Below are 23,095 nucleotides of genomic sequence, written 5' to 3'. Positions count from 1 at the left end.
CATGCAGGCTGGACCTGGGCACCTGGCTAGCTTGCACGGTGGTCGGCGGACAGTTGCCGGCGTCGACCGGCGGCTTGGGGGCCAGCGACGTGCATCGGCTCTCAGGCTCGGCGGCCTGCGGCTAGCGACGAACGGCGGAGGGTGGCCGGCGACGAGCGGCGGCGCGGCAACCGGAGTGCGGCGAGCGGCGGTCGGCGGCGGAAGCGTCCTTCTTGTTTTTTTGTTCGGTGGCGGTGGCCGCGTGGGGCGTCGCCTGCCGCCACCGTAGCGCTTCCGCTCCGCTCCGCTCGCACGCCGCCTCCGCCGGCCGCATCCTCCCGTCCGCGCTCTCCGCCGCGGAGAGATCGAGTGCCGCCGCATCCTCCCGTCCGCCCCTCTGCCAACTCCCTCCTCGCCGCATCCTCTTCGATGGAGAGCCAGACGAGGCCAACGGGCGCGAGGCGGGAGAGGAGATCCGGCCGACGACGCGGTGACGGCCGCGCCCTGCTGCTCCCCCGCCGGCCGCCGCTCGTGCAGCTGCTGCCCCTCCGCCTGCGCCCACCCGCACGCCACTCCGCCGTCCGCCCATGTAGAAGAGAGAGGGAGAGGTGAAGAGGAGAGGAGAAGAAGAGGCTGACACGTGGGGCCCACGTGGGTCCCACACTGACTCAGCCACCGACGACCGTGGTCAAAGCGCCACGTAGGACAAAACCGGGACGAAAACCGCTGAGGGATCTCGAGTGACCGGTTTTGTATAGTTAAGGGACCTCGTATATCTAGTTTTACGGTTCGAGGACGTTTTCGTATCTCGCTGACAAGTTGAGGGACCTTTGGTGTACTTTTTCCAATTAAGATATGTGCACATTGTGCAGGCAGTGGCCTACAAGGAAGGATTAAGGAGAACCATTCCAATGCCAAATCCAAATATAGTCCACATCCAAATTGCACCCATATAAAATTATCTCCAAACCAATCATTTCACCATTCAATAACACCCCCCCAAAAAATAATACTTTATTCCTCTCTCTTAATTTTATTTTTTTACTTTGTTTGAGAGAGAGAGGATCAATAATTTCTTGTTGAAAAATGGAGATTATTAGTCCTAGTAGTAGCAGCAATAACAATTCACCTGTTCTTGCAACATTTCTTGTGGTTCTTGTAGTGCTCCTAGCATCATCACGGCCAGCCTCGTCGCAGAACCAGCAATCCTTCACCATCAACCCCGGCGGCGCCGCGGCGGCGAGGCCCGGCGGCGGTAAAGGCGGCGGCGGCGGCGGCGGGCCGGGCAGCTTCAGCGACTTCCTGACCCAGAACGTGCAGCACTACGTGCTGAGCGAGCAGAAGTACGCCGGGAAGGTGAAGGCGCTGGACGCGGAGCTGTCGGCGGCGGAGGCCGGCGCGGCGAGGTACGTGGTGAGCGGCGACGGGAAGGGGAAGTTCAGGACCATCACCGAGGCCATCAAGGCCGTGCCGGAGTACAACAAGAAGAGGGTCATCCTCGACATCAGGCCCGGCACCTACAAGTAATTAACTAAATCCATTTCGATCAAATTACCCCATCCATCCTAAAATATATAACGGTCAGTAGTTTTTTACGTAACGTTTGACCATTCATTTTAATATGGTTTATTTTATTCTGGCTTGTTTTATCATTAAAATAACTATAATCTTAACATATACTTTTATATATTTATAATAAATATTATTTTAATAAGATGAATGATCAAATGTTATACGAAAAAGCAACAGCGTACGAGAGCAATATAATCTATAATCTGAGCATGAAATCATGGCGGATTATATATATATATATGATCGAATTAGGGAGAAGCTGTTGATCCCGTTCACGAAGCCGTTCATCACGTTCGTGGGGAACCCGAGGAGCCCGCCGACGATCATGTGGGACGACAGGGCGGCGACGCACGGCAAGGACGGCCAGCCCATGGGCACCATGCTCTCCGCCACCGTCGCCGTCGAGGCCGACTACTTCATGGCCTCCGGCATCATCTTCAAGGTTAATTCAGCTTACACATACACACATTCCTCTCTCTCTCTCTCTCTCTCTATCTCTCTCTCTCGACCAATCGTCCATGGAGCTAGACTCACGCAAGGACGTCGTCGTCATCGTCCTCGCCACCGGTGATGCATGATGATGAGTAGAACCACGCGCCGATGGCGGCGCCGGGAGCGCATGGAGGGCAGGCGGTGGCGCTGCGGGTGTTCGGGAGCAAGGTGGCGATGTACAACTGCACCATCGACGGCGGGCAGGACACGCTGTACGACCACAAGGGCCTCCATTACTTCAAGAACTGCCTCATCCGTGGCAGCGTCGACTTCATCTTCGGCTTCGGCAGGTCCCTCTACGCGGTACAATCGATATCTCGCGGGCATAAATATTTTGTGTTTATGACAAGATTTTGACCAAACATTATTAAAGCCGATCTAGATCGATCTGCAATTTTATCTCAGTATTAAGTTTATAAAATCTAATAGTTTTTATGATATTATGATGGTGGTTATTTTCGAAGCAAATCTATGTATGTCATTTGCTTTCTTTGTAAACTAAGGATTCACAAAATTATTAATAGTCAAAATCTTAGAAGTTAATGACCAAATCTTATCCAAAATCCAAAAGTACGGCAAATATTTATGACCGGAGGAAGTAACAATTCTCTAAATATTAAACTAATAATTCTTATATAGTTTTTTTTTAAAAAAATCTTGCATTCTATAAATCCCCTAAATCATTTTGCCTTGTCCTTACTAGGTATTCGTGAAGTAAACATAATTCTAACATTAACAAAAAAAAAAGGTGTACTTCCTCTATTTCATAGTATAAGACGTTTTAACTTTTAAATAAATTAATGCACGTATCTATGTACGTGCTTTATATATATGTTCAAATTCATGTGGATGCCAGTAAATCTATACGAGAGATGGAGATACCAAAATATCTTATAATGTGAAACAGAGAGAGTAAAAATCTCTATATTATATTGTGTGTGTGTATATATATATATACACACGTAGGATTGCACGATTGAGTCGGTGACGAAGGAGGTGGCGGTGGTGACGGCGCAGCAGAGGAGCAAGAACATCGCCGAGGCCATCGACACCGGGTTCTCCTTCCTGCGCTGCAAGATCAGCGGCATTGGGCAGATCTACCTGGGGCGGGCATGGGGTGACTCGTCCCGGGTGGTTTACTCCTACACCACCATGGGCAAGGAGGTTGTGCCGATCGGTTGGGACGGCTGGGAAGTCCAGAAACCCGAGCAGTAAGTGACAATTGATCTCACTCTGATCGATCTCTTACCCTATCAACTCTTTTTAGTTAAAAAAGAAGAGGTAATTAGTAGGCAAGTGCTCTGCTGATCAAGGTCCATGTATGCTAGTTGTATGTATCCACGGGTGAAGTTATCGGACACTCTTAGTTTATCAGCCATAGCTAAAATTTGATTTCAAACTTTCTATTTTCAACCGATCACACACTTTAATCATTCTCACATACTTTCTTAATTAATACCAGTGTCAACCTCAAAAATATTTACATTTTAGGATGAGGGGAGTATGACACTAATGCCCGTCTAATTTGATAATAATTTTTATTACTTGCTGCAGTAGCGGGATATACTACGGAGAGTACAAGTGCAGTGGGCCCGGGGCGCTGCCTAGCAAGAGGATCGGGTGGTCGCTGGTGCTGAGCGACATCCAGGCCAAGCCCTTCACCGGATCACACTTCGTCTACGGCGACTCCTGGATCCTGCCGCCTCCCAAGAGCATGTAATTCTGCCTGGGCTGGGCTGGGCTGGGCTGGGCTAGCTAACCACAACATGTGTTGTGTAGGACCGTGATTTTTTCCAGCCCATTGGGCCGACACCCTCTTGACTGGTTGCAGTTAAGCAGAGGTTGGTTTTATTATTTGTTTGGAACTATGATTTGAAGATCATATCCAAGCATGCATGCACATACTTTGCATTATTGGGGGGAGCATGATGTTCTGAGGAGCGGCTGATGAGAATCTGGAATGAGTAGTTCTACAAGCTTATGGCTTCTTTTGTATTCGGATTCTGATAATCTGAGTGTGAATCTGTGTTGTTTGAGAAGCTGAATATTTTGAATGAAGATCTCTCTTAAGGAGTGCCTTAGTTCGGTTGTGCTTAACTAATCTCTTGGTTAGGCGTATTAACTTCTTAACTTTTTATACTGTCTTCACACTTTGACCAGTGATATCTTCCATAATATATATGATTAACAGCTATAAAATTAACATCATATAAAAATATTTTAATATGCAAGTATAATGATACTATATGGATACCATTAAGCACATATATATTGTTAGGATCATTTTGGTTTGAAGCCCTAACAAAATTTTGGTAGTATCAAATCTTCAACAAGTTTTGACACAACTAAATTTTTAGTTGGATAGATTGACATTAACTCTGTAGATTTGGTGAAAATTGGTTACAATCCAAATGGCTACCAATTACTATTTGAAACTAACAAATTAATAATTGCTAGGGTATGAATTAGCATCACACAAAAATAGCCCTTTTACTCCTAGTGCTAAGGCCCAGTTTGACACAGTTAGAATGACTGGATTATTGTTGTGAATTATCCAAGTAATTGTCGATATAAATTAAATATTTTGATTAAGAACTTAACATAGAAAAAGATACCAATCCAATCAATATATTATAAGAAAGTTTTCGAGAGAATATACTTTTAGATACGTGGGAAAAAATATCCGCGATAATAATCTAACGAAGTAGATAAAAGAAACATGACATTTATCGAGAGGTTTCATAATTTTTTTAATTACACAGTACAACGTAGACATTCACAATGCACGCACACTCACCCTTGTAAATGCACGCACGCAAACCTACCCCTATGAGTATCTTCGAAAACTGGGCCGGCAAATCTTTGAATTGACGAAGTCACCACAGACGTCTTGATGTCGACGGGTACGTCGCCTACCATTGAAAGCACAATGCCGTTAAATAATCTTAGAAAATTCGCTCCCACCGGGAGTCGCTCCCATGGAGAGGTTTCATAAATTGGCACTGTAGGGATGCATGTGTGATGATCTTCAGGTACCTCCTCGAGTATAAAAAAGCTTTGGTACATACGAGTACATCACTGAACTAAATATTGTACTACTCCAGCTTGTCAGAATGGCATGTGAGGTATAAACTCCAAACCTGTTCATGACCTTCCTCCCCCTATTCCTAATTAACAGACCAAAACCGTAGCCATTAAAGTGGATTTCTGGTATAACAACTCTCCCTACTGATACTGATGACTACTACTACTGACTACTGAGTACTACTACAATAGTACTACTATAATATGTACACTTTGGCAAGTACTTCTACTGGACAGTCTGTAGAACTGGTTACCATTGTGTGTTGTAGCAGTAGCACATATAGGTAGATCTATATGTAGTCGCTCCGGCCTATAAATATAAGGGATTATTATTTTTATATAAAACTAATGAATTAATAAAAGGATGTTATTGTATGAAAGATGATAATTGACAGAATAAACTAGAAGTGTGATCGAGTACACTGTCACTAGTATAAAAGTTAATAGGTGAGAAAATAAACTACTAATACAAAAGTTAATATGTGGGGATTTATATTATCTCGGAATAAATCAATATTTTATGCTAAAAGGCTAAAATCAATATTTTATGCTAAAAGGCTAAAATCAATATTGGAACAAACTAAAAGGCTAAAATCAATATAATTTTATTAAAGTGTTTTCTAACACTAATATTTTAAAAATTATTCATATTTCAAGAATTTAAAGTTTGACATTAATATTGTCCAATATGATATGTACTTTTCACCATACGAATATATCTTGCATGGATGATAGATATGAGATGTATTTCAAGAAGTATCTTCTTATGAAGTATTATCCATCCGGAGCGAGTATTATGGGACGGTTACTCTAAGATCCACCATGGATGCCATGGATGAGCAGTAGATCGATCGACAAGCCAGAGAGATATCATGGCAACAAGATGGGAAAGTCAGGAACACAAGCAATTCAATTCTCACCTAAATTAGTTCAGAGAAGCAGAGAGATCCATCATCCACAGAGACAGTTAGGCTGCGTTTAGATCCAAACTTTGGATCCAAACTTTTAACTTTTTTCATCGCATCAATCTATCATACACACAATTTTTCACTCACATCGTACCAATTTCAACCCAAACTTCCAACGGTGGAAGGAACTAAACACAGCCTTAGAAAGAGATGTATGGAAGCAAGAAGATTAATTGGACTGACAATTACTATTCCAATTTATTTTCACTTGCATCTGCTTTTATCTCCAGTAAATGAAAGCAGACAGGACGTATACTGCCCAGTGGTAGCTGACAGCATTAATTCCCCTCCTTTAATTATATGATCAATTGAAGCAATTAATTAAGCCACGGGGAAGAAGAAAAAAAACATAATTAAATAAATAATATTTCCATTGCGCATATTATAATCTCATCAGATGATGATAGCAATAATAATACATGTCGTCGATCTCTCCATATATATATATCATTTTCTCTCTGTTTAACAGCAGCAAGAAAAGAAGTAGTAACAACTTAATAATAATTAATTTAAAGCAGTGCATGCATGCTGATGCAGATTATTCAGAACCAAATAAAACGATTAATTAATAATAACTCATCATCTCAGCTACTAGCTCATCTGAATCTCCATATGATAGTGAGATCTCGTGCTGCTGCTTCTGCTGCTGATGATGATGATGAGATGTATGATGATCTGTGTGTATATCGATCGATCGATCTTCTTCAGTTCTTGGCTGCCACTCCCTCGGCCTGCACCTGCACCTCCTTGCTGTTCATCTCCTTCATCTTCCCCTCGATCTCGTCAATGGCGGCGGCGGCGGCGTCGCCGGCGACCTCCTCCTCCTTCTTCTTCTCCTCATCGACCTTGGTGGTGTCGCCGGCGGCGGGGGAGGGGTTCTTGGGCGGCGGCGGGGGGGCCTCGAAGGCGTCGACGGGGAAGCTGCGGGAGAGGCCGCCGATGGCCTTGCAGGTGAGCTTGCCGGTGGGGGGGTCGTCGACGGCGATCTCGTGGAGGGTGACCCAGATGAGGAGCTCCTTGGCCTTGACGCCGGTGATCTTGCGGAGGCGGCCCTTCTCGGCGACGGCGGAGACCTCGGCGGCGTAGCTGACGTGGCGGCCGGCCTTGGCGAAGAAGTGGTCCACCTTCCGCCGCTGCTTCAGCCACACGAACCCGGTCTCCTCCACGTAGCCGCACTCGATGATGTCGCGGAGAGGGAGGAGGCCGCTGGGGAGTCCCGTCTCCTCCAGCAGCAGCCGCGTCTTCTCCTGCCCGGCCTCGTCGCCGACGTACACCTCCGCCTTCGCCCGCACGTCGTCCGGGATCGTCAGCGTCATTGTCGCCGGCGCCGGAGAAGAAGGAGGAGGAGAAGTAGTAGGGAGCTTTGAAGCTTGTGGTTGTGTGAACTGTGTGAGGTTGGATGGTTTGAGGAGAGGGGTGAGGGGGAGTGAGGTTATATAGGGGTTGTGGCTCATCAAGAAAACCACTCACTCACTCACTCACTCTAGCTAGTTGTTTCTTAGCTCACTATATTGAATGTGAGATGAGTTTTTTTTGTTTTTTTGGAATATATATAAAGGAGAAATGAAATGTTTCAATGTGGTTGGAAGTTGGCATATACGTACTTGGAATAGTAGTATACAACTTAATAATTAGACTATACTTTTCAATCAAAGTATAGAATCTTGATCGCTTGACTATTTTACGTAAACTTAAATTTGGAAAGAGTGCACACGGCATGCTTGATTACAATGAATTCTTTTAAGGGTTTTATCTGCCTGTTTTTTTAGTAATATTTTTTTATTTATCAGCATGATATATAGTAACATCAATTAAACACGTATTATTAGACTTGCAAGCTTTCATGTGAGCTTAGTTACGAAATACGGAAAATAAAAAACCCACGGGCGATAGATCGGATATGTGTAAAAATATATCTATTTTAGATTGCACAATTAAAATATTTATAGTCAAGACTCTAGACAACATATAAACTTAAAAGAATACTTTCGCTGTGTAGATGTGATTAGCCAGATGCTATCTCATGCTTCGATAGAGTGCTAGAGGTGACCAAACATGTGCGAAAATAGACCTAACACATTCGATTAGGTCGTAGAAAGAACATATGGTACGCTGTTCTCCAATAGTCAAACCTCAAAATGTGAAATCATTTGAGATGTAAAATAAAAAGATTTGATGTGTGAAAATAGAATTAGTAAATCATTTGTCATAAAAACAATATCTTATAGATATATTTTGCAATTATATATTAGAAAATATAGTAATAAAACATATGCACTATATGTACTAAACATATGTAAACGAAACTGTAATGCCGTTATTAATAGGAGAGTAGAACTTGATTTATGGTTTCGGAGTAGGGACCAATGGTATGTTAGGTGTTAGTGTTACTGGCAATTAACTTATTTTAGGATGGAAGGTGTAAGTAATTAAGATCCACCGTGCAGACGTGTGCAGTCCAATCTAATTAACGCGCATGTGTTAAGCAACGAAACTCCAAACCAATGTCTTTGATTAATTTCTGATCAGTTGCGGGTTGGGAGAGTGTAACGAGGGCCGGCACACAGTTGGCTACTCCCTCCGTCCCATTTTATAAAGTATAGATGTGTTTTTTCGTGTTTGATGTTTGACCATTTATCTTATTTAAAATGTTTTCATGATTAGTTTTTTTATTAGATGATAAAACATGGATAATACTTTATACGTGACTTAATTTTTTTAAAAAAATCATAAATTTCAAAATAAAACAGACGGTCAAATGTTAGATACGGAAATCCACAAACTACACCTAAAATAGAAAGGAGGGAGTACTCCTCCCGTCTAAAATAATTGTATTAGACGTTTCCTAGTATATGTCCAGATTCGTTGTACTACAAAATATTATATCCAATACTAGTTTTTTTTTTAAGGACTACTACGCTAGATCATGTCACTTCCACTGCATATCTTGCATCCCTCCAGAAACCTGCGTTGGCGCAGATTGATCAAACGGATAGGACAAAGAGATGATGATGATGATGATGCAAGGGACGGTTGGATGAAGACTTTGGCATGCTCATCAGTCTCACAAAATGGCTCATAATTAAGTGAGTGCTACTGCTGCTTCCCCTGGTGCTTCAGTCTCAGCAGCCGCTGTTCCAACCGTCTCCTCTCAAACCAACTAAGGGCATTGATGGATTGGGTTGGGTTGAATCGTTTCTCCTCCTTTTCTTTGCTCCAAAGGCTGCGTTTAGGTTCCTTCCAAAATTGTGTATATGACAAGTTGATGTGATGGAAAAAGTTAAAAGTTTGGATCTAAACACAGCCAAAGAAAACATGTCGGTCTGAAAATGCCAAAACTATTTCTAGGTTTGCGTTTCATATAAAATTTCTGCATTTCAAACGAGTCAAAGCGTGTCCTAAGCACTTTGAACACCTTATTAAGTGATTTATTGGGCATTTGGTGCAGCCTCTTTTTACGGTGGTTACAATCATATATAGCTACCTGGATAGCTAGTTTATTCCAGATTATAGAAATGATTTATATTACTGACTTCTGTTGTATGGCACACAGCTAAACTGGGTATCTAGTTGCCGTTAAAAATAGGGTATTATATATAGATATGGTATATATGCCGTGTTTAGTTCCAAAATAATTCTTCGAACTTCCAACTTTTCTATCACATCAAAACTTTCCTACGCACACAAACTTTCAACTTTTCCGTCACATCGTTTCAATTTCAACCAAATTTCTAATTTTGGTGTGAACTAAACACAGCCATAGTAAAAGAAAAAAAATCTTGAAGGTGCCTTTAGGACCATGGCATAACCCTTATCCTAATGCAAGGTGCAGCAGAGAAGATATCAGAGGAATAAATCCAATGCATCCATGCATCTGTGAATTCTGATGCTGCAGCAAGAAGCAGGCATAACAAATTCACAAATGCAAGAAGAGAGAGATAGCAAACGATACCTGGTAGTGTAAATGCCTTCTTTACTGTGGCAGTGAAGCAGGGATTGATGAACATCTTGCTGCGTTTCAACCAGTAATCATGCATATACGTTGACTACCCCAACCGTCCATGGACCATGTTGGTAGTACTTTGCTTATGCTGTTCCTGCATCTGTGGCCACCGATGACCGGCAGGAATTTACAAAATCATACAGTTATTACACGGTTATCAACCTTCTAAATCTTTGAAACCATGGTATAACTCGTGATAGCACGGTTTTCATGATAACCACGTGCTTACCGCGGTAACCGTCAAACCGTGAGGTGGCGGAAACCCCCACCCCAAATGGTTTCCTGCCGGCAGCTGAAGGCAATGATTCAAAATTTATGATCGCCCTTTCTATCGGGGGAATTGATAAACTGAAATTTTGGAATATTTTGATCTGAAATAATTTGAAATGTGTACATATTTTTGTCAAATCTATATAATTATAGTTAAATTCAATAAAAAATTTAAAAAAAATCAAGGGGGGATGGGTGGAATTTTCTAAACCTAGCTACATGAACCTTCCTCGTCATCCTCTGTCGTCCGTGCACTCAATAGACGATCGAGATGGCCCGAAGGTGCATAAGATCGTGGAAGACCCTTTCATGGGAGATTTGCACAAATTTTCATGGTGCATCTGTAGTACACTAGGATTCACATATTTCTACGTACTAATATATTATTACAAACATATATTTTTTAATCAGAGTACTCGGTAACTTCTATTCTATTCTAGATTCGTTAGGAGCGAATGGTGTATGGTATCTGGGACCCATGGTTTAGCTCACATGGATACACAGGAGCATGTAGTGATGTAGATGCAGGTGAAGGTGCTCGCATATCCGTGCACGGCGTTTGTTGGGACAGAAACGCGGTTTCTGCGTGCGAAAATTAGGGCATAAATGCGGAGCCATGCTCAATAATAAAATCGCCAACGTGGCGCTGCCATCACCTGCTGTTTCATGGCGCAGCAAAACCTAACCAAATATTGCTGCAGTGCAGTTCAGCCACATTCATGGCTTGCCTTGCTGTTCTTCAACTGCCATCTCTCACAGCTTGATGACATATTAACTGCATCAGATGATGATGGTTAACCGTGCAAAGGTCCAGGCAAACCTGCACTAATTAATTTGATTTTGATTGCCTTCATCTCAACGGTGCCTAGCTTCTGGTCTCTTGCTAATTAACTCATTGCTTTGAAGGAGAGTGACCATGGCTGTTCTAGTTTTTTTCTTTTTTAAGAAAAAGGAAAGCAACTGATTTCAGAAACTTTGATTACTGTCGTCTGAATTTTCACATGCTCTTTCAGGGGCTTCTTGTGACCCTAATTTCGTGCTTTTGTTTCTGTCACCATCTGAATTTGTACATAATCTGAGGTAGTATGTTACAAATTTCAGTCCTTAACAAAGCTAAAAAAAATTGCAAACACTGAAAACAGCTGGTTTTTCTCGTGAAAACCAGCGAAAAACCCGTACCGCCCTGAGACGATCAGGGTGGTTCGGGTTTCTCAAAAACCATAACCCCACTTGAGCCTTCATAATCCCGATTCATCTCTCAGCTTTAACGAAGAATGAATGTCAATTGGAATTTGGATGCGAAGATCGCTGGAGGGAAGAGGGATGATGCATCAGGACAGCATTGTCTGAACTTCTCAACTGCAGGCAGCCCTCAGCTCATGGGCATCCATCATGGAGTTACTACCCATGTTCATAAGGGTGGTTATGTGAGAGATCTCCTTCGGCACCGACGCCGTCAGGACCTGCAAGGCCAACCCCAGGATGATGATCTTTCAATACCTGACAGCAGCATTTACCAATCCAAGGTCCAAGCTGTACTATAGATGATTGGAGCGAAGAGAGTACCTCGTGACCGGACTCGGTGATGAGGACCTCGTCCTCGATCCTAATTCCGATGCCCCGGTACCTATCTGGGGCGTTCTCTTTCAGTATTGGCACCGGTGGGATGTAAACCCCGGGCTCGATCGTTATTATCTGCGCGCATACAGGATCTCATGTCAGCATTTGAGATTGAGCTGATGTGAAAAGTTGATGGCTTGGTTTATTTAAGCCATGAAATATATTTGGTAAAATACAGTTCTTATGAAAATTGTTGTTGGAGGTTAGTTGGGTGTTTTATCCAGATGCATGCATACAACGATCATTAAGAAGCTTAAAAATAATTAAATAACTAGACAGAAATGAATGAATCATCTACTCACAACTCCTGGCTCCAAGGGTTTGTCCTTGCTAAGCTTGACGGAATCATGAATATCCATTCCTAACGAGTGACCTGGGAGACAGCAAGACAGAGTTAAGTTGGTCCCCAGGGCCCAATCCCTTGCATTCAAGGAGAAATCTTAATGGACAGAGTGTATGAACCTATTGCTGTTGGATTCAAATAATTGTATTGGATGGATTTCCCCTTCTCTAAAATTCCAAGTTCTTGGAAACCCTTTATCAACATCTTGACCTGCAAATGGAAGATTTGAGATTTGGATCTTTTGAGTTTTTGTGAAATAAAAATTTGTATCTACAATGAGTAATGTTGATAATACCGAATGATTATGTATCTCGTTAATGCTTGCGCCTGGTTTACAAAGCTTTATGCATTCCTTATTTGTCTCCAGTATCAGGCTGTATAGTTCTTCCTGTGGTCAAGGTGAGGACTCGGAGTTAGAAGAAGTAACAAAAATAAAACTTCTTAACTTGTATACAGATCTAGCATTTACCTGAGCAGGTGAAAACCTGCCACAGGGTGGCCATGTTCGAGTCAGGTCGCTAAGGTAGCCATGATACTCACAGCCAACATCCATGAGCAGTAGTTCACCTGCTTTGACCTGTCAAATAGCTAAAAATAACTTCACAAGAAAGATAGCTCTGACATGTGCGACAAGAGAAAAGTCTGTTTACCCTTCCGTCATTTCTTGAGTAGTGTATTACACTGCCATTTGCTCCACCACCAACTACAGGATGGAACCTAGGGTACGGCAATAAAAAGGAAAGGTAAATCATCTGAGTATGGACCTCATATTTCCCATGCATATTAACTCAATATCTATTAATTAACAAAGTGAATGGACATAGAATCATGCTACTAGTACGGCAGTATATGTGATACCATACAGTATTATACAGGGAAGTACAAAATGCTTACGCCATTCTTTGGGCACCCCTCATTTTGCACTCATACTCGATCTTAGCTGCCAGTTGGCTTTCCTCCCTATGGGTCCTAGATAGCAACATCGTTTGTAAAAGAGACTGTCCAGGTAGTGAATATGATGTCAGCACATAGAACAATTACAATGGGTCAGTGAGAGAGTAAGTCGCTTGCAAATTTAGTTGTTTCGTCTTATTCTGCAGCTTCTGTATTGCATACTGTCAGCTTGAACTAGAAACTCTAAATGCAATATATCAACACACCTGTTTTTAAGGTGGTCTAGTTGGAATACCAAATAATGGTGTGGGCATATTATGTGAGGAATAAATGGAGCCATGCCTATCCAGAGGGGCAGGGGAATAAGTGCAAGATGGTGTCATGCACAATCATGGACAAATTGTATGTCCTTACATGTTAGTACTCTACGCATATCAAATCATCAGTTAATTATCTCATTGGCTAAGAGTACAGCATGTGCCTATATAGTTCTGTACCAGCAATCTTGTAGTGACATCAAGACCCAACTTCCACAACCAGCAGCGCTATTCTCTTAGATGAGATATCAAACTCACTTTATTGTTTTTTTTTCTATCCAAGGCTGGACTGATGAAGTAAGGCCATCACCTCCTAACAATGCGAGAAGAACAAAATAGAAGTTTAACCAAATACCTGAGAAACAATAGATGCTGATTCTCGCATCAACCCAATTTCTGATTTTGACTTGATCCACCGCAGTTCATCAGTGTAGTATGCAATATCTTTTACTTTATTATTGAGTGATGCCCTACGAAAGGAATCCAAGTTCTTATAAGATGGCGAAAGTGTCTTTACATTGTGATATACCACTTTTGACCGCTCAATCATTTCAGGAAGGATCTGCATTTTAATGGTAGTTATGTCAATGGCGCGTCATAAAGCAGTACCACTAGAGGAAGGTCATTAGGAGGTAATAGCTAGTGCTCAAAAGTAATGGGGGATTTTGGGGTGGGGGGTAAATAAGGTTACCTTTTGCATCTCACTAAGTGGAAATGCTTTGTCCGCTTTGAAGAAATTCTCAGCTGCCTCAACTCCAGCTGTCTGACCTTGCCAGACCACATCCTAGCACAATATTACAATTTCTAAGAATTATGCAGCTTAAGTAGAAATGGTACTAAGGAAATAAGACCACATCATTACCTCCTTACTTGTATCTGGCATGAACATACACAGACCAGTTTCCTCACTTAAAACTGCCACACCACCAGGTTGTGCACAACCTGTAATATACAGGTAATCACCATTCTGTCTGAATGAGTATGGCACTACATCAGTCATCATCTGCTGCTCTGCGGACGCAATAATGGCCAAGCTCTTCTCTGGCAGAACCTCCAAAAGCTTTTTTCTTCTGAAGATGTACTCATCGCTAGTGATACCTGGTGTAATCTCTCCTTCAGCTAATAACTGGTTCATATTGTTGCAGCATTATAAAATAATAACTCTTAAGTAGACTTATCTTTGATTCTTTTACAAGCACACTAATAAAAGTATAAAAGTAATGAAAATAACATATTAGGTATTGTTTTGTTTGTTGGAACTGGGAAGGTAACAAGTAGAAGCCTTGTTTTGCCTATTAAGACTTGCTTCTAGGCAGTTTATTGAGACTTACTAAAGAATTGCAAAACTTGAATAGGTTAACCCAGCTTATAAGCATCTATAGAATTATAATCCAAAAGGACAAATTCCCACAACTTTAATTTCTCAGTAAATAGAACTTATTGGCTAAGATCTATAATCAAGGCCAAGCTTTATCTGACTGAAAATAAAAATTGCACATATTCTATATTATTGTGCATAGTGATTATAAAGAAACTCTCTTACGAAAAATCAAATTTTCGTAATTTGAGCACTCTCATAGGTAATAAGCCTGCCCAATGAATTGTATCACCCACATATCAGAAAAGACACCGAATTGGCAAATAGGCAGGTTCAGTTTGCTTAGCCATGCCACCCAAAACATTGATCTTGCAAAAGTTTCTTAGATCACTGCTTTGGTTCATTGTTGCAATTGGGGCTTCACATATTTCCCTATCCCCATTGGCCCAGGAGTTACTTAACATTGTTACAGCGGTACTTTTAATTTTTGTATCCTGAAGTTAGCCAGAAACCAAATAGGCTAGCAAATGTTTGAATACCATCACTGGAAAATCAGAAGGCCATAAAAAGAGAAATTATAAATTATAATGTGACTGCAATTTCACACCATCAGCTAGTGCTATTATGTTACCAACAAGGAAGTACCTCAGGATGAGATCGGGGTGTTGGTTGGCCAACATCAACTGATCTGGTGTTGTTTGCAACTCGTCGTACCAAATTTTGAGAAGCGGATAAGAACCGAGGTGCTGCCTGCGTTCAAAATTCCGACAAAGCATAAAACACATTTGAACGTTGTACAAAAAAACATAATCATTTTGTTCATGCCTACGAACTAATCAATGATATCAAATCAAAGTATTTTGTTGTCTTTTTAATTCAGCTGCCAATGCCACTACTTACTGACAAGGGGTGGATGAGACATGCAATCCATCTAAAGTTCACCAATTACCAAATCTCGAAGCATTGCTGACAATTTGACATGGTACAGTGGATCTCGCACCAACAACTCACTCAACTGAAGCCTAAAGCAAGCACCTCAATATTTATCATCTCTAGGACAATACCATTACTCCTACTTACCAATCATCAAAAGTCTGAAAAGAAGTCAATACCAATCAAGCTACATGTACATCTAGGCATCTATCTTACTAGCTAATAATCGAGAATGCAATAGCAAGCATAACATTTTGAACAATTCCATTGAAATAAAGAGTACTACAAACCCACACTAACAAACTGAAATTACATCACCTACCCAGACTCCAGCACTAGGTGAGCTACTCCCAATCCAATTCGGACAGAAGGCCATAGCGAAGAAAAGAAGATCAAGGATGAAATCGAACGAACTGAGCTCCGAAACTGCATCTTTAAGTTGATGCTTCCTCAACCACCCGCACAGGGTCAAGAGAAGCTCGCGCCAAAGTTTTTCTTTTTTTTAAAAAAAAAAAGCATCAACCGCACTGAGTCAAGAAAAGCTCGCACAAAACACACACAAACACACGCATAAATAGTCAAGAAAAGCTCGCACAAAAAATAAATCGTCGCGTAAAGGAGGCGCCACTCCAAAACCCTAGAATGGAAAAAAAAAAACCTAAATCACAGCAAGAACAAGTAAAAGAAAAATCGATATAAACTGGGGGAGCAGCCCAGACGAAATCCCCCAGCAACAACAAAAAAAAGTTGAGAGGAAGTAGAATTGGATTGGGAGGGGTGGAGTGAGTACCTCGCCCCCTCGCAGGCTCCTTCGCAGGAGCCGCACCGCCGTCGCCATGGCCGCCGCGGAATCCGCCGCCGCCGCCCTAAACCCTTGCTTTGCTATGCTGGTTTTTTTTTTTCTTGTTATTATTAAGACAACTATTTGACCCGTATCCGTATGTATCGGATTCTATTCTGGCCCATTATAAATTGATCTGGCTCATGCTTTGGGCCGAATTAACGCGTACTTCTGGGCTGAATTTGCAAGCAATTTTGGTCCAATTCACATGTTTTCCACTTGTTTTAGAAAGATATTGGATATTTCTTTTAAAAAAAAATTGGATCCTTTTACTCTGAATTCAGTTAGAGGAGATTTAGGTGGTGTTCTTTTTTCATGAAAATGAAGATGGAGATTAAGTTTTTTACGCAAAACGAGATGGTATTAACATATGATTGATTGAGTTTTAATTATTACAAACTTGAAGAATATATTAATATGATATTTTAGAGCAACTTTCATATAGAAAATTTTCACGTGAAACGCACCGTTTAACAGTTTGAAAAGTGTGTCACGAAAATCTTAATCTTCATCCAACTCTTGTTGGAGAAAAGAACAGATATTCTCTCTATGGACCTGTTCGGTTGTCTATTTTGCGGCTGCAGTGCACCCAGCACCAATAGTGCCGCACGCACACGGCGCAGCCGCCGCAGCTTGCCGAACAGGCCCTATTGCACTTTTTAAAACTCGTGAAATGCTAAGTTGGTACAAATACGGAATTGAGAAACGCTATCAGGCTGAATTCGCACGTAGTTTGGCCCAATTCGCAAATGTTTACGGGCCGAAGTCACAGATAGTTATGGCTGAATTATACATAATTCTGGACCAAATTCATACGAATCTTTGGGCTCAATTTACACGTACTTCAGTTAGTGAGACGTATTTTTCAGTGAGAGACTGAGAGAGGCTGTAATTATGTACCCTGGATTGTTAATTGCAAAATGGTATTATTTAAGGTTTAGTTTATATAATTTGAAGCTAGTTTTGAATGTTGAGAATTTAATTTTATACTACCATAGCCCAGCTAAAATTATTCTTAATTATAACAAAAGGAGTGCATGCATAAATTGCATATATCATAAATCAATAGGGGTTCAAAGTAGCGGAAGGTGGCTGCAAACCATACAGTCAGCATGAGCATAGAACAACTCAACAGATGATATGCATCAAAAGAGGGGTCATAAGTTAACTTACAACAAAGCATATTGCCTTATTTCCAAACATTTCAAATAAAATTGGACAGAAACTCTTTTATTTTATCAATAAAGGGCGGCCGAGTAGGAATTATATGGCCCATATCATGCTCAATAACAGAGCGACAACTCTTATCAAATCGATTCGCGAGTTCGGTGCTTGCCCTGTTTGCTATCTGCCTGTCATGATCTTCAGAGTTGCCAAAGCAATGAAGCGAGGGGAGCTTAATTGGCTCACCGTCAAAATCACTTATGATCGGTGCTGGATACCCAGAGCAGAATATCCCAAACCTGAATTTGAGGGAGCCACAAGTCTTCTGCTGCTGTCTGCAGAACAAGGCTGCCATTGCTGCGCCCTGGGAGAAACCAAGAATGCCGTCAATGTTCCCCATCTGAGAGATAGCATGTTCAAGGTATGCGTATGATTCCTCGAATCCATCAGTTTGTTGCTGATACTGAAGAGGGTCGAATGGTGCATCTGCAATCTTCCAGTCATGCTCAGCGTAAAAAATTGAGTTTGGAGCAACTAGCCATGCGTATTTTCTCTTTGGTGTGCCAGATGGCAGTGAAGATCTGCCAGAGCAGTGATCTGGATTTGGTTTGTACACAAACGAAAGCTCGTGTGGAGCATCTATAAAGACAAGATCGGCAATGTGCTTTAGCTTCTTGGCAAGTGCTGATGTTCTTCCCTTAAAATTTGATGCATTCTGACGGAAACCATGCAAGCAGAGGATCTTTAGCTTCTTCAGCTGCTCACTACCTGTACAGCATTTCCACACATCAGAGGACGCCCAGCATCAAGAAATGCAAGTAGATATAGCTGACTTGAAGACTGAAATGAATGGAACAACACATGTGCATGTTCTTTCAAACAAATACACAGGTTTAAACAAAATGGAATAAGTTACTGAATCTTTGCTCAATATGCACGTATCAACATGGAGAGACTTGCTGTGGATAGTATATAGCTGGGAGAGTACAAAAGCAAACTGATACAGACCTTACCATTACTCCTGGGAATGGTTGAAGTTGCACTTTGATTAATAATCATTGGTATTCCAAAGTCAGAAGAATCTATTAGCTCTGACTCTGTTTTGCAACCTTGCCTTGGTGACGTTTGGCAGCATTGCTTTCCGTTCTTTTGACACAACTCGCAAACATAATCCTTAGTGGAATCCTGGAGAAGAAAGAAATTTAGTAGGCAAATCTTGTGGCATGGAAGCACATATTTCAATAGCAGAAGTTAAGATGCCAATCATTAAAAGTTACTTAAAAGGAAAGCAATAACAGGTATAGGATCCTATCAACCTGACATGTGGAGCACACTAGCACCAGCATTCTACAATGGCTGCAACGACAACGGGGCGAGTAGTCATCGAAAGAAGAACCACATAGCAAACAAGTTCCAAGTATGTTCTCTTTTAGGCTTCCCACTGAAATCCTGATTATTCACATCAAAACAAGTTAGCAGTATAGAATCTAAGAAATCTTCAGGACAACAATTCCACTAAGGAATTGAGTGAAACTACATGTTAACAGTACAGATATAGTTGTACCTATGGTCAAATACAAAATTCTTCCCTTCAAAATAACCACCATCTGGGAATCGCTCCAGATATCTCTGAATGCCACCATATAGCTAACGCGAGCATAACAAGAAATGAATGATCAGTTGGCCCAAGCAATGAAGCAATGCACACTAGCACAACATCTTCAACACTATTTCTCGAAGTGTCAAATTACCAATTCAAAAGGGTTGCAATACCTGAAATACGTTCTCAAAGCCTTCACCTTTCGAGCGGATATATGCCGATGCCATCTCACACCGTATACCTCCAGTGCAGTACCTGAAAAGTACAAAATCAGTAGTTAGGTTGATCACTTCAGAGATGCCAAAGTCTATCCACAACAGCAGGTTGTTCAATAGTTAATTTGTAAGATCCAGTCATATATACATCATAATTGATTTGCCGCGGAGCTTCTCAGCATGCTCATCTATCCACAACGGCAGGTCACTGTACTGCCTGATTTCTGGATCCAGCGTCTCCACGTTCGGTACACGGAACTTGCCAATCCGTGTCTCGTAGATATTTCGCGCATCCAAGACAACCACTTCACTCTTCTCCACGGTTGCTTCAGAGTCCGAAGTAGCTCCTGCTATAACAAAACCCCACCTTAAACATTCAGTACTCAATTTTAATCCAGAGAATCGCAATATGGGGCAAACATCAGTCTCAGAATCCACTGACCAACACTTTGGAGTACCGAATGGAACTTCGCAGCCGACAAATGCCTCCCGGCGCATGTAATCTGCGGGGTTGCCAACGACGGGTTTGCGCAAAGCGTTACCAGCTCCTGCCAATTGCAAGAAACAACTCAAAATGTAAATGTAATTGGGACAGCTACGAGGTTGCATCGAATTCCTGAATGGTAAGAGGAGAAACACCTTGACGAGCCGAACGGAGAGCGAGGTGAAGCCGCACTCCCTGGCGACCCGCTCGTCGACGGGGTCGTCGCAGGAGGCCAGCTTGAAGTCGGTGCCGTCGAACAAGGCGTTGGAGCTCATCTCGGCGACGTGCTTCTCCAGCGCCGCCATTCTCCCCCCGAGCTAGCAGACACCACAAATCCAGAATCCAGCGAGGTCAGCGAGGAGCGACCCCCAAAATGGCTAGAGCGAGAGAAGGAGGATGCTCACTGTGGCGTTGACGCCGTCGGGGCCGACGCGGACGCGGCCAACGAGGGCGAGAGCGCGGCAGTGGGACTCGTAGAAGGCGGCGAGCGCCGCGGCGTCGGGCACCTCGGCGTACTTGTAGTAGAGGAGCACCCCGTATCTCCCGCCCTCATCGCCGCCGCTGCGATCTCCTTGCCCCTCCTGCCCCCGCGGCGGCGGCGCCGCCGCGTCCATGGCTCTCAGCGCGAAACCCTAGGCGGCGGCGGCGGGAGGAAGACGACGAGTCCACAGCGAGTGGGCTTAACCTAGCCGTAACACGGCCCACGTTAACTTTTAATTACAGAAGCCACTTGTTAATATTTGGAGTAAATTTCATGCATTGTATCAGTATCACTAACAAGGTTGGTTTAGCACTAAATTTATTACAAAACTAGAACCATTGTTACGTTGGAGATATAAACATTACAGTTTTGTGATAGTTTTGTTGCTAAATACTCCTATATAGGTTTGTGACACTCCATCTTAAACGTGTAGATATATGATAAATTTGATATTAACTTTATCTTTTTTCATACACCGAGTTAAATATATAATTTTATGATAGTTTGTTTAGGTCAGTGAAAGTTACTCTAATTTTTATTTCCACACGTATTACGCTCTCTTTTATTACGAATTTACGTGGACTTTCGGCCGAAATGAGGCGCAGTTGTGGGCCGTACTTGCGCGAACTTTTGGCCCGATTCTGGTAGGGCCTATTTACTCACAAATTCCACCTCGCGAGGATCCCGGTCCACCAAACACAAGGCCTTTTTGTTGCCTATTTATGAGTGGAATAAGCTTATATGAGGTCCCTTAACTTGTCAACGAATCCGATTTTCATCCTTCAACCGAAAAACCAGATACAACGGATCCCTCAACTATTAAAACCGGTGCAGATGAGGTCCCTTGGCGGTTTGATGGTGGTTTTGGCTGACGTGGCACCTACGTGGCATTTAACGTGGCACTTATGTGGCAATTCTATCACTGAAAATAATAAAAAACCATGGGCCCACATATCAGTTAAAAAAATGGTGGGCCCCAAGTGGGTCCCACATGCCAGCTCTCTCTCACTCACTCTTCTCATCTCAATCCCCTCCTCTTCTTCCTCCTCTCTCCCCATCTCACCTATCTTCACATCTCTCCCCTTTCCTCTCTCCTCTCACCGGCGGAGATGCTGACAGCGTCGAGGCGCGGCCTCCTCCACTCCCGCCCCCATGGGCCTACCGTCGGCTGCCGCTGCCCTCTCCTCGTCGCCTGCCGTGCCTGCCTCCGCCGCCTCCGCATGTTCCCGCCGCCGCCGCCGCTCCCCCCTTGCCTCGGCCTCCGGTGGCTGTTCTCCAACACCGCCTTCCGCCCCCGCGCCCTCCTTAGGAACGGTCGTTGCGCTCGCCTCCGCCGGCGACCGAGCAGGACGGGTCCGGGCACCGAAGCGATGCAGTTGTAGTGGGACTGTGGGAGCACCCCGCCAACCTCATCCTACCGGGGGCGAACATGTCGAAGCAGATGGCACAGGTGAGCCGCCGCCGATTGACCCGCGTGGGCACGGTGCTGTTGCCTACGTTCTCCACCCCGTACGTCGCCGGCGGCCACCGGCCTGTACACGTCGCCGTACACGATCATCTCGCCGTTGCCGAGCTCGTCGTTGAGCCTCGCGATCATGTCCTGGAGGCCGGCGTTGAAGCGCTTGACGACGGTGTTTTTCTCGTCGGTACACGCACCACCGCTCCCCGTGGCGCGCTCCAGCGGGAGGCAGCCCATGGGCCGGAGGCCGTTAAGGTCGACCTTGCGGGCACCGAGCGTGTGCAGCTTGCGGACAAACGAGTACGACTCGGCGATGCGCCGATGCCGAGGAGGTAGTCGCCGTACGCCGCCGCCGTGGAGTACTCCGCCGCTTGGGCGCGCGCCATGGCTTAGTAGTTCTCAAGGAAGTCGTTGGTGCCCATGCTGACGATGTAGAGCGCCTCCGACAGCGTCGCCGCCGCCGCCGCATCGTCGTCCCCCCGGAAGCTTTGAAGCCTTGCCGCGTACTCCTTGAAGTAGTCCAGCTCCTTCCACATCGGCAGCACCGACTGTACGATGCGACCTCACAAAATTACTCCATGGATGTCATGTGTGATGTCACCCAAGAACACCATGAAATTGTAGCTAAGCTAGCTATCATTTTGCTCTAATGGAAGGCTAACGAAAAGATCAGATGTGGCATTGTCGTAGCCGGCGCTGGTGGAGGCGAAGCATGCGCCGGCGGCAAGGCTGCTCATGTTGACGCCCGGGTCGAGGGCCGGGACGAGCGGCGGCAGCCCGAACGCCTCAGAGTGAAGTCGACGGCAAGGGTCCAGATGAGAAGAGTGAGAGAGAGAGAGCACTGACTTGTGGGGGCCCATTTTTTTTAACTGACATGTGGGCCCATGGTTTTTATTATTTTTCAGGGATAGAATTGCCATGTAAGCGCCACGTCAATGTTACATGGGACGAATACCGAGTCAAATTAGCCACATAGGCACCACGTCAGCTAAAACCGCCATCAAAACAGCCGAGGGACCTCATCTGCACCGGTTTTGATAGTTGAGGGACCTGTCGTA

The 23,095-nt window shown here is 43.6% G+C and overlaps 4 protein-coding genes and 1 pseudogene across 6 annotated transcripts; 1 reads left to right on the top strand and 4 right to left on the bottom strand.

Moving 5' to 3' along the window:
- The first annotated feature begins 971 nt into the window (after window positions 1-971).
- On the top strand, window positions 972-4,097 carry LOC127756938 (putative pectinesterase 63). The gene is made up of 5 exons (XM_052282322.1): window positions 972-1,502; window positions 1,804-1,993; window positions 2,140-2,346; window positions 3,010-3,254; window positions 3,598-4,097. Exons 1-5 carry the CDS (start codon window positions 1,066-1,068, stop codon window positions 3,761-3,763), a joined length of 1,245 nt encoding a protein of 414 aa, XP_052138282.1. The 5' UTR covers window positions 972-1,065; the 3' UTR covers window positions 3,764-4,097.
- A 2,351-nt stretch (window positions 4,098-6,448) lies between these two features.
- LOC127756610 (uncharacterized) lies at window positions 6,449-7,579 on the bottom strand. The gene has a single exon (XM_052281960.1). It carries the CDS (start codon window positions 7,547-7,549, stop codon window positions 6,800-6,802), a length of 750 nt encoding a protein of 249 aa, XP_052137920.1. The 5' UTR covers window positions 7,550-7,579; the 3' UTR covers window positions 6,449-6,799.
- A 3,806-nt stretch (window positions 7,580-11,385) lies between these two features.
- LOC127758214 (intermediate cleaving peptidase 55, mitochondrial) lies at window positions 11,386-16,690 on the bottom strand. Of its 2 annotated transcripts, XM_052283837.1 has the most exons (13): window positions 16,584-16,690; window positions 15,506-15,610; window positions 14,405-14,668; window positions 14,234-14,326; window positions 13,898-14,104; window positions 13,226-13,329; window positions 12,982-13,048; window positions 12,801-12,908; window positions 12,627-12,719; window positions 12,451-12,541; window positions 12,291-12,361; window positions 11,935-12,063; window positions 11,386-11,831 (listed from the first exon to the last, which is right to left on the bottom strand). In XM_052283837.1, the coding sequence occupies exons 1-13, from the start codon at window positions 16,629-16,631 to the stop codon at window positions 11,724-11,726; spliced, it is 1,488 nt and encodes a 495-aa protein (XP_052139797.1). In that variant the 5' UTR covers window positions 16,632-16,690; the 3' UTR covers window positions 11,386-11,723. The 2 variants fall into 2 exon arrangements, with proteins under 2 accessions (XP_052139797.1, XP_052139798.1); XM_052283838.1 differs by lacking the exon at window positions 16,584-16,690 and having other exon boundaries at window positions 14,405-14,640.
- A 978-nt stretch (window positions 16,691-17,668) lies between these two features.
- On the bottom strand, window positions 17,669-20,779 carry LOC127756435 (rhodanese-like domain-containing protein 6). Of its 2 annotated transcripts, none has more exons than XM_052281766.1 (9): window positions 20,502-20,779; window positions 20,253-20,414; window positions 20,056-20,161; window positions 19,762-19,963; window positions 19,572-19,653; window positions 19,363-19,445; window positions 19,115-19,247; window positions 18,812-18,983; window positions 17,669-18,566 (listed from the first exon to the last, which is right to left on the bottom strand). In XM_052281766.1, the coding sequence occupies exons 1-9, from the start codon at window positions 20,709-20,711 to the stop codon at window positions 17,839-17,841; spliced, it is 1,878 nt and encodes a 625-aa protein (XP_052137726.1). In that variant the 5' UTR covers window positions 20,712-20,779; the 3' UTR covers window positions 17,669-17,838. The 2 variants fall into 2 exon arrangements, with proteins under 2 accessions (XP_052137726.1, XP_052137728.1); XM_052281768.1 differs by having other exon boundaries at window positions 19,762-19,960; window positions 20,502-20,778.
- A 1,213-nt stretch (window positions 20,780-21,992) lies between these two features.
- On the bottom strand, window positions 21,993-22,897 carry LOC127756391 (GDSL esterase/lipase At2g04570-like; annotated as a pseudogene).
- Between the last annotated feature and the right edge of the window lie 198 nt (window positions 22,898-23,095).

The sequence above is a fragment of the Oryza glaberrima genome, chromosome 12 (genome assembly GCF_000147395.1).
Source record: "Oryza glaberrima chromosome 12, OglaRS2, whole genome shotgun sequence".
In the NCBI taxonomy this organism is placed as follows: Eukaryota; Viridiplantae; Streptophyta; class Magnoliopsida; order Poales; family Poaceae; genus Oryza; species Oryza glaberrima.
The sequence above is the reverse complement of the archived record's forward strand: the minus strand, read 5'-3'. Positions and strand labels throughout refer to the sequence as shown.

What these genes read in the sequence shown, in the direction of transcription:
- LOC127758214 (XM_052283837.1), bottom strand. Translation starts at nt 16,631, where the DNA reads ATGGCGACGGCGGTGCGGCTCCTGCGAAGGAGCCTGCGAGGGGGCGAG. An exon ending in CACTTAGTGAGATGCAAAAG is followed by an intron (nt 14,105 to 14,233) that starts GTAACCTTATTT and finishes ATTAAAATGCAG; the next exon opens with ATCCTTCCTGAAATGATTGA. An exon ending in ACGAGATACATAATCATTCG is followed by an intron (nt 12,542 to 12,626) that starts GTATTATCAACA and finishes TTCCATTTGCAG; the next exon opens with GTCAAGATGTTGATAAAGGG.
- LOC127756435 (XM_052281766.1), bottom strand. Translation starts at nt 20,711, where the DNA reads ATGGACGCGGCGGCGCCGCCGCCGCGGGGGCAGGAGGGGCAAGGAGAT. An exon ending in TTCGGTACTCCAAAGTGTTG is followed by an intron (nt 19,964 to 20,055) that starts GTCAGTGGATTC and finishes GTTTTGTTATAG; the next exon opens with CAGGAGCTACTTCGGACTCT. An exon ending in AATTTTGTATTTGACCATAG is followed by an intron (nt 19,248 to 19,362) that starts GTACAACTATAT and finishes GTGAATAATCAG; the next exon opens with GATTTCAGTGGGAAGCCTAA.
- LOC127756610 (XM_052281960.1), bottom strand. Translation starts at nt 7,549, where the DNA reads ATGAGCCACAACCCCTATATAACCTCACTCCCCCTCACCCCTCTCCTC.
- LOC127756938 (XM_052282322.1), top strand. Translation starts at nt 1,066, where the DNA reads ATGGAGATTATTAGTCCTAGTAGTAGCAGCAATAACAATTCACCTGTT. An exon ending in ATCAGGCCCGGCACCTACAA is followed by an intron (nt 1,503 to 1,803) that starts GTAATTAACTAA and finishes TGATCGAATTAG; the next exon opens with GGAGAAGCTGTTGATCCCGT. An exon ending in CCTCCGGCATCATCTTCAAG is followed by an intron (nt 1,994 to 2,139) that starts GTTAATTCAGCT and finishes GATGATGAGTAG; the next exon opens with AACCACGCGCCGATGGCGGC.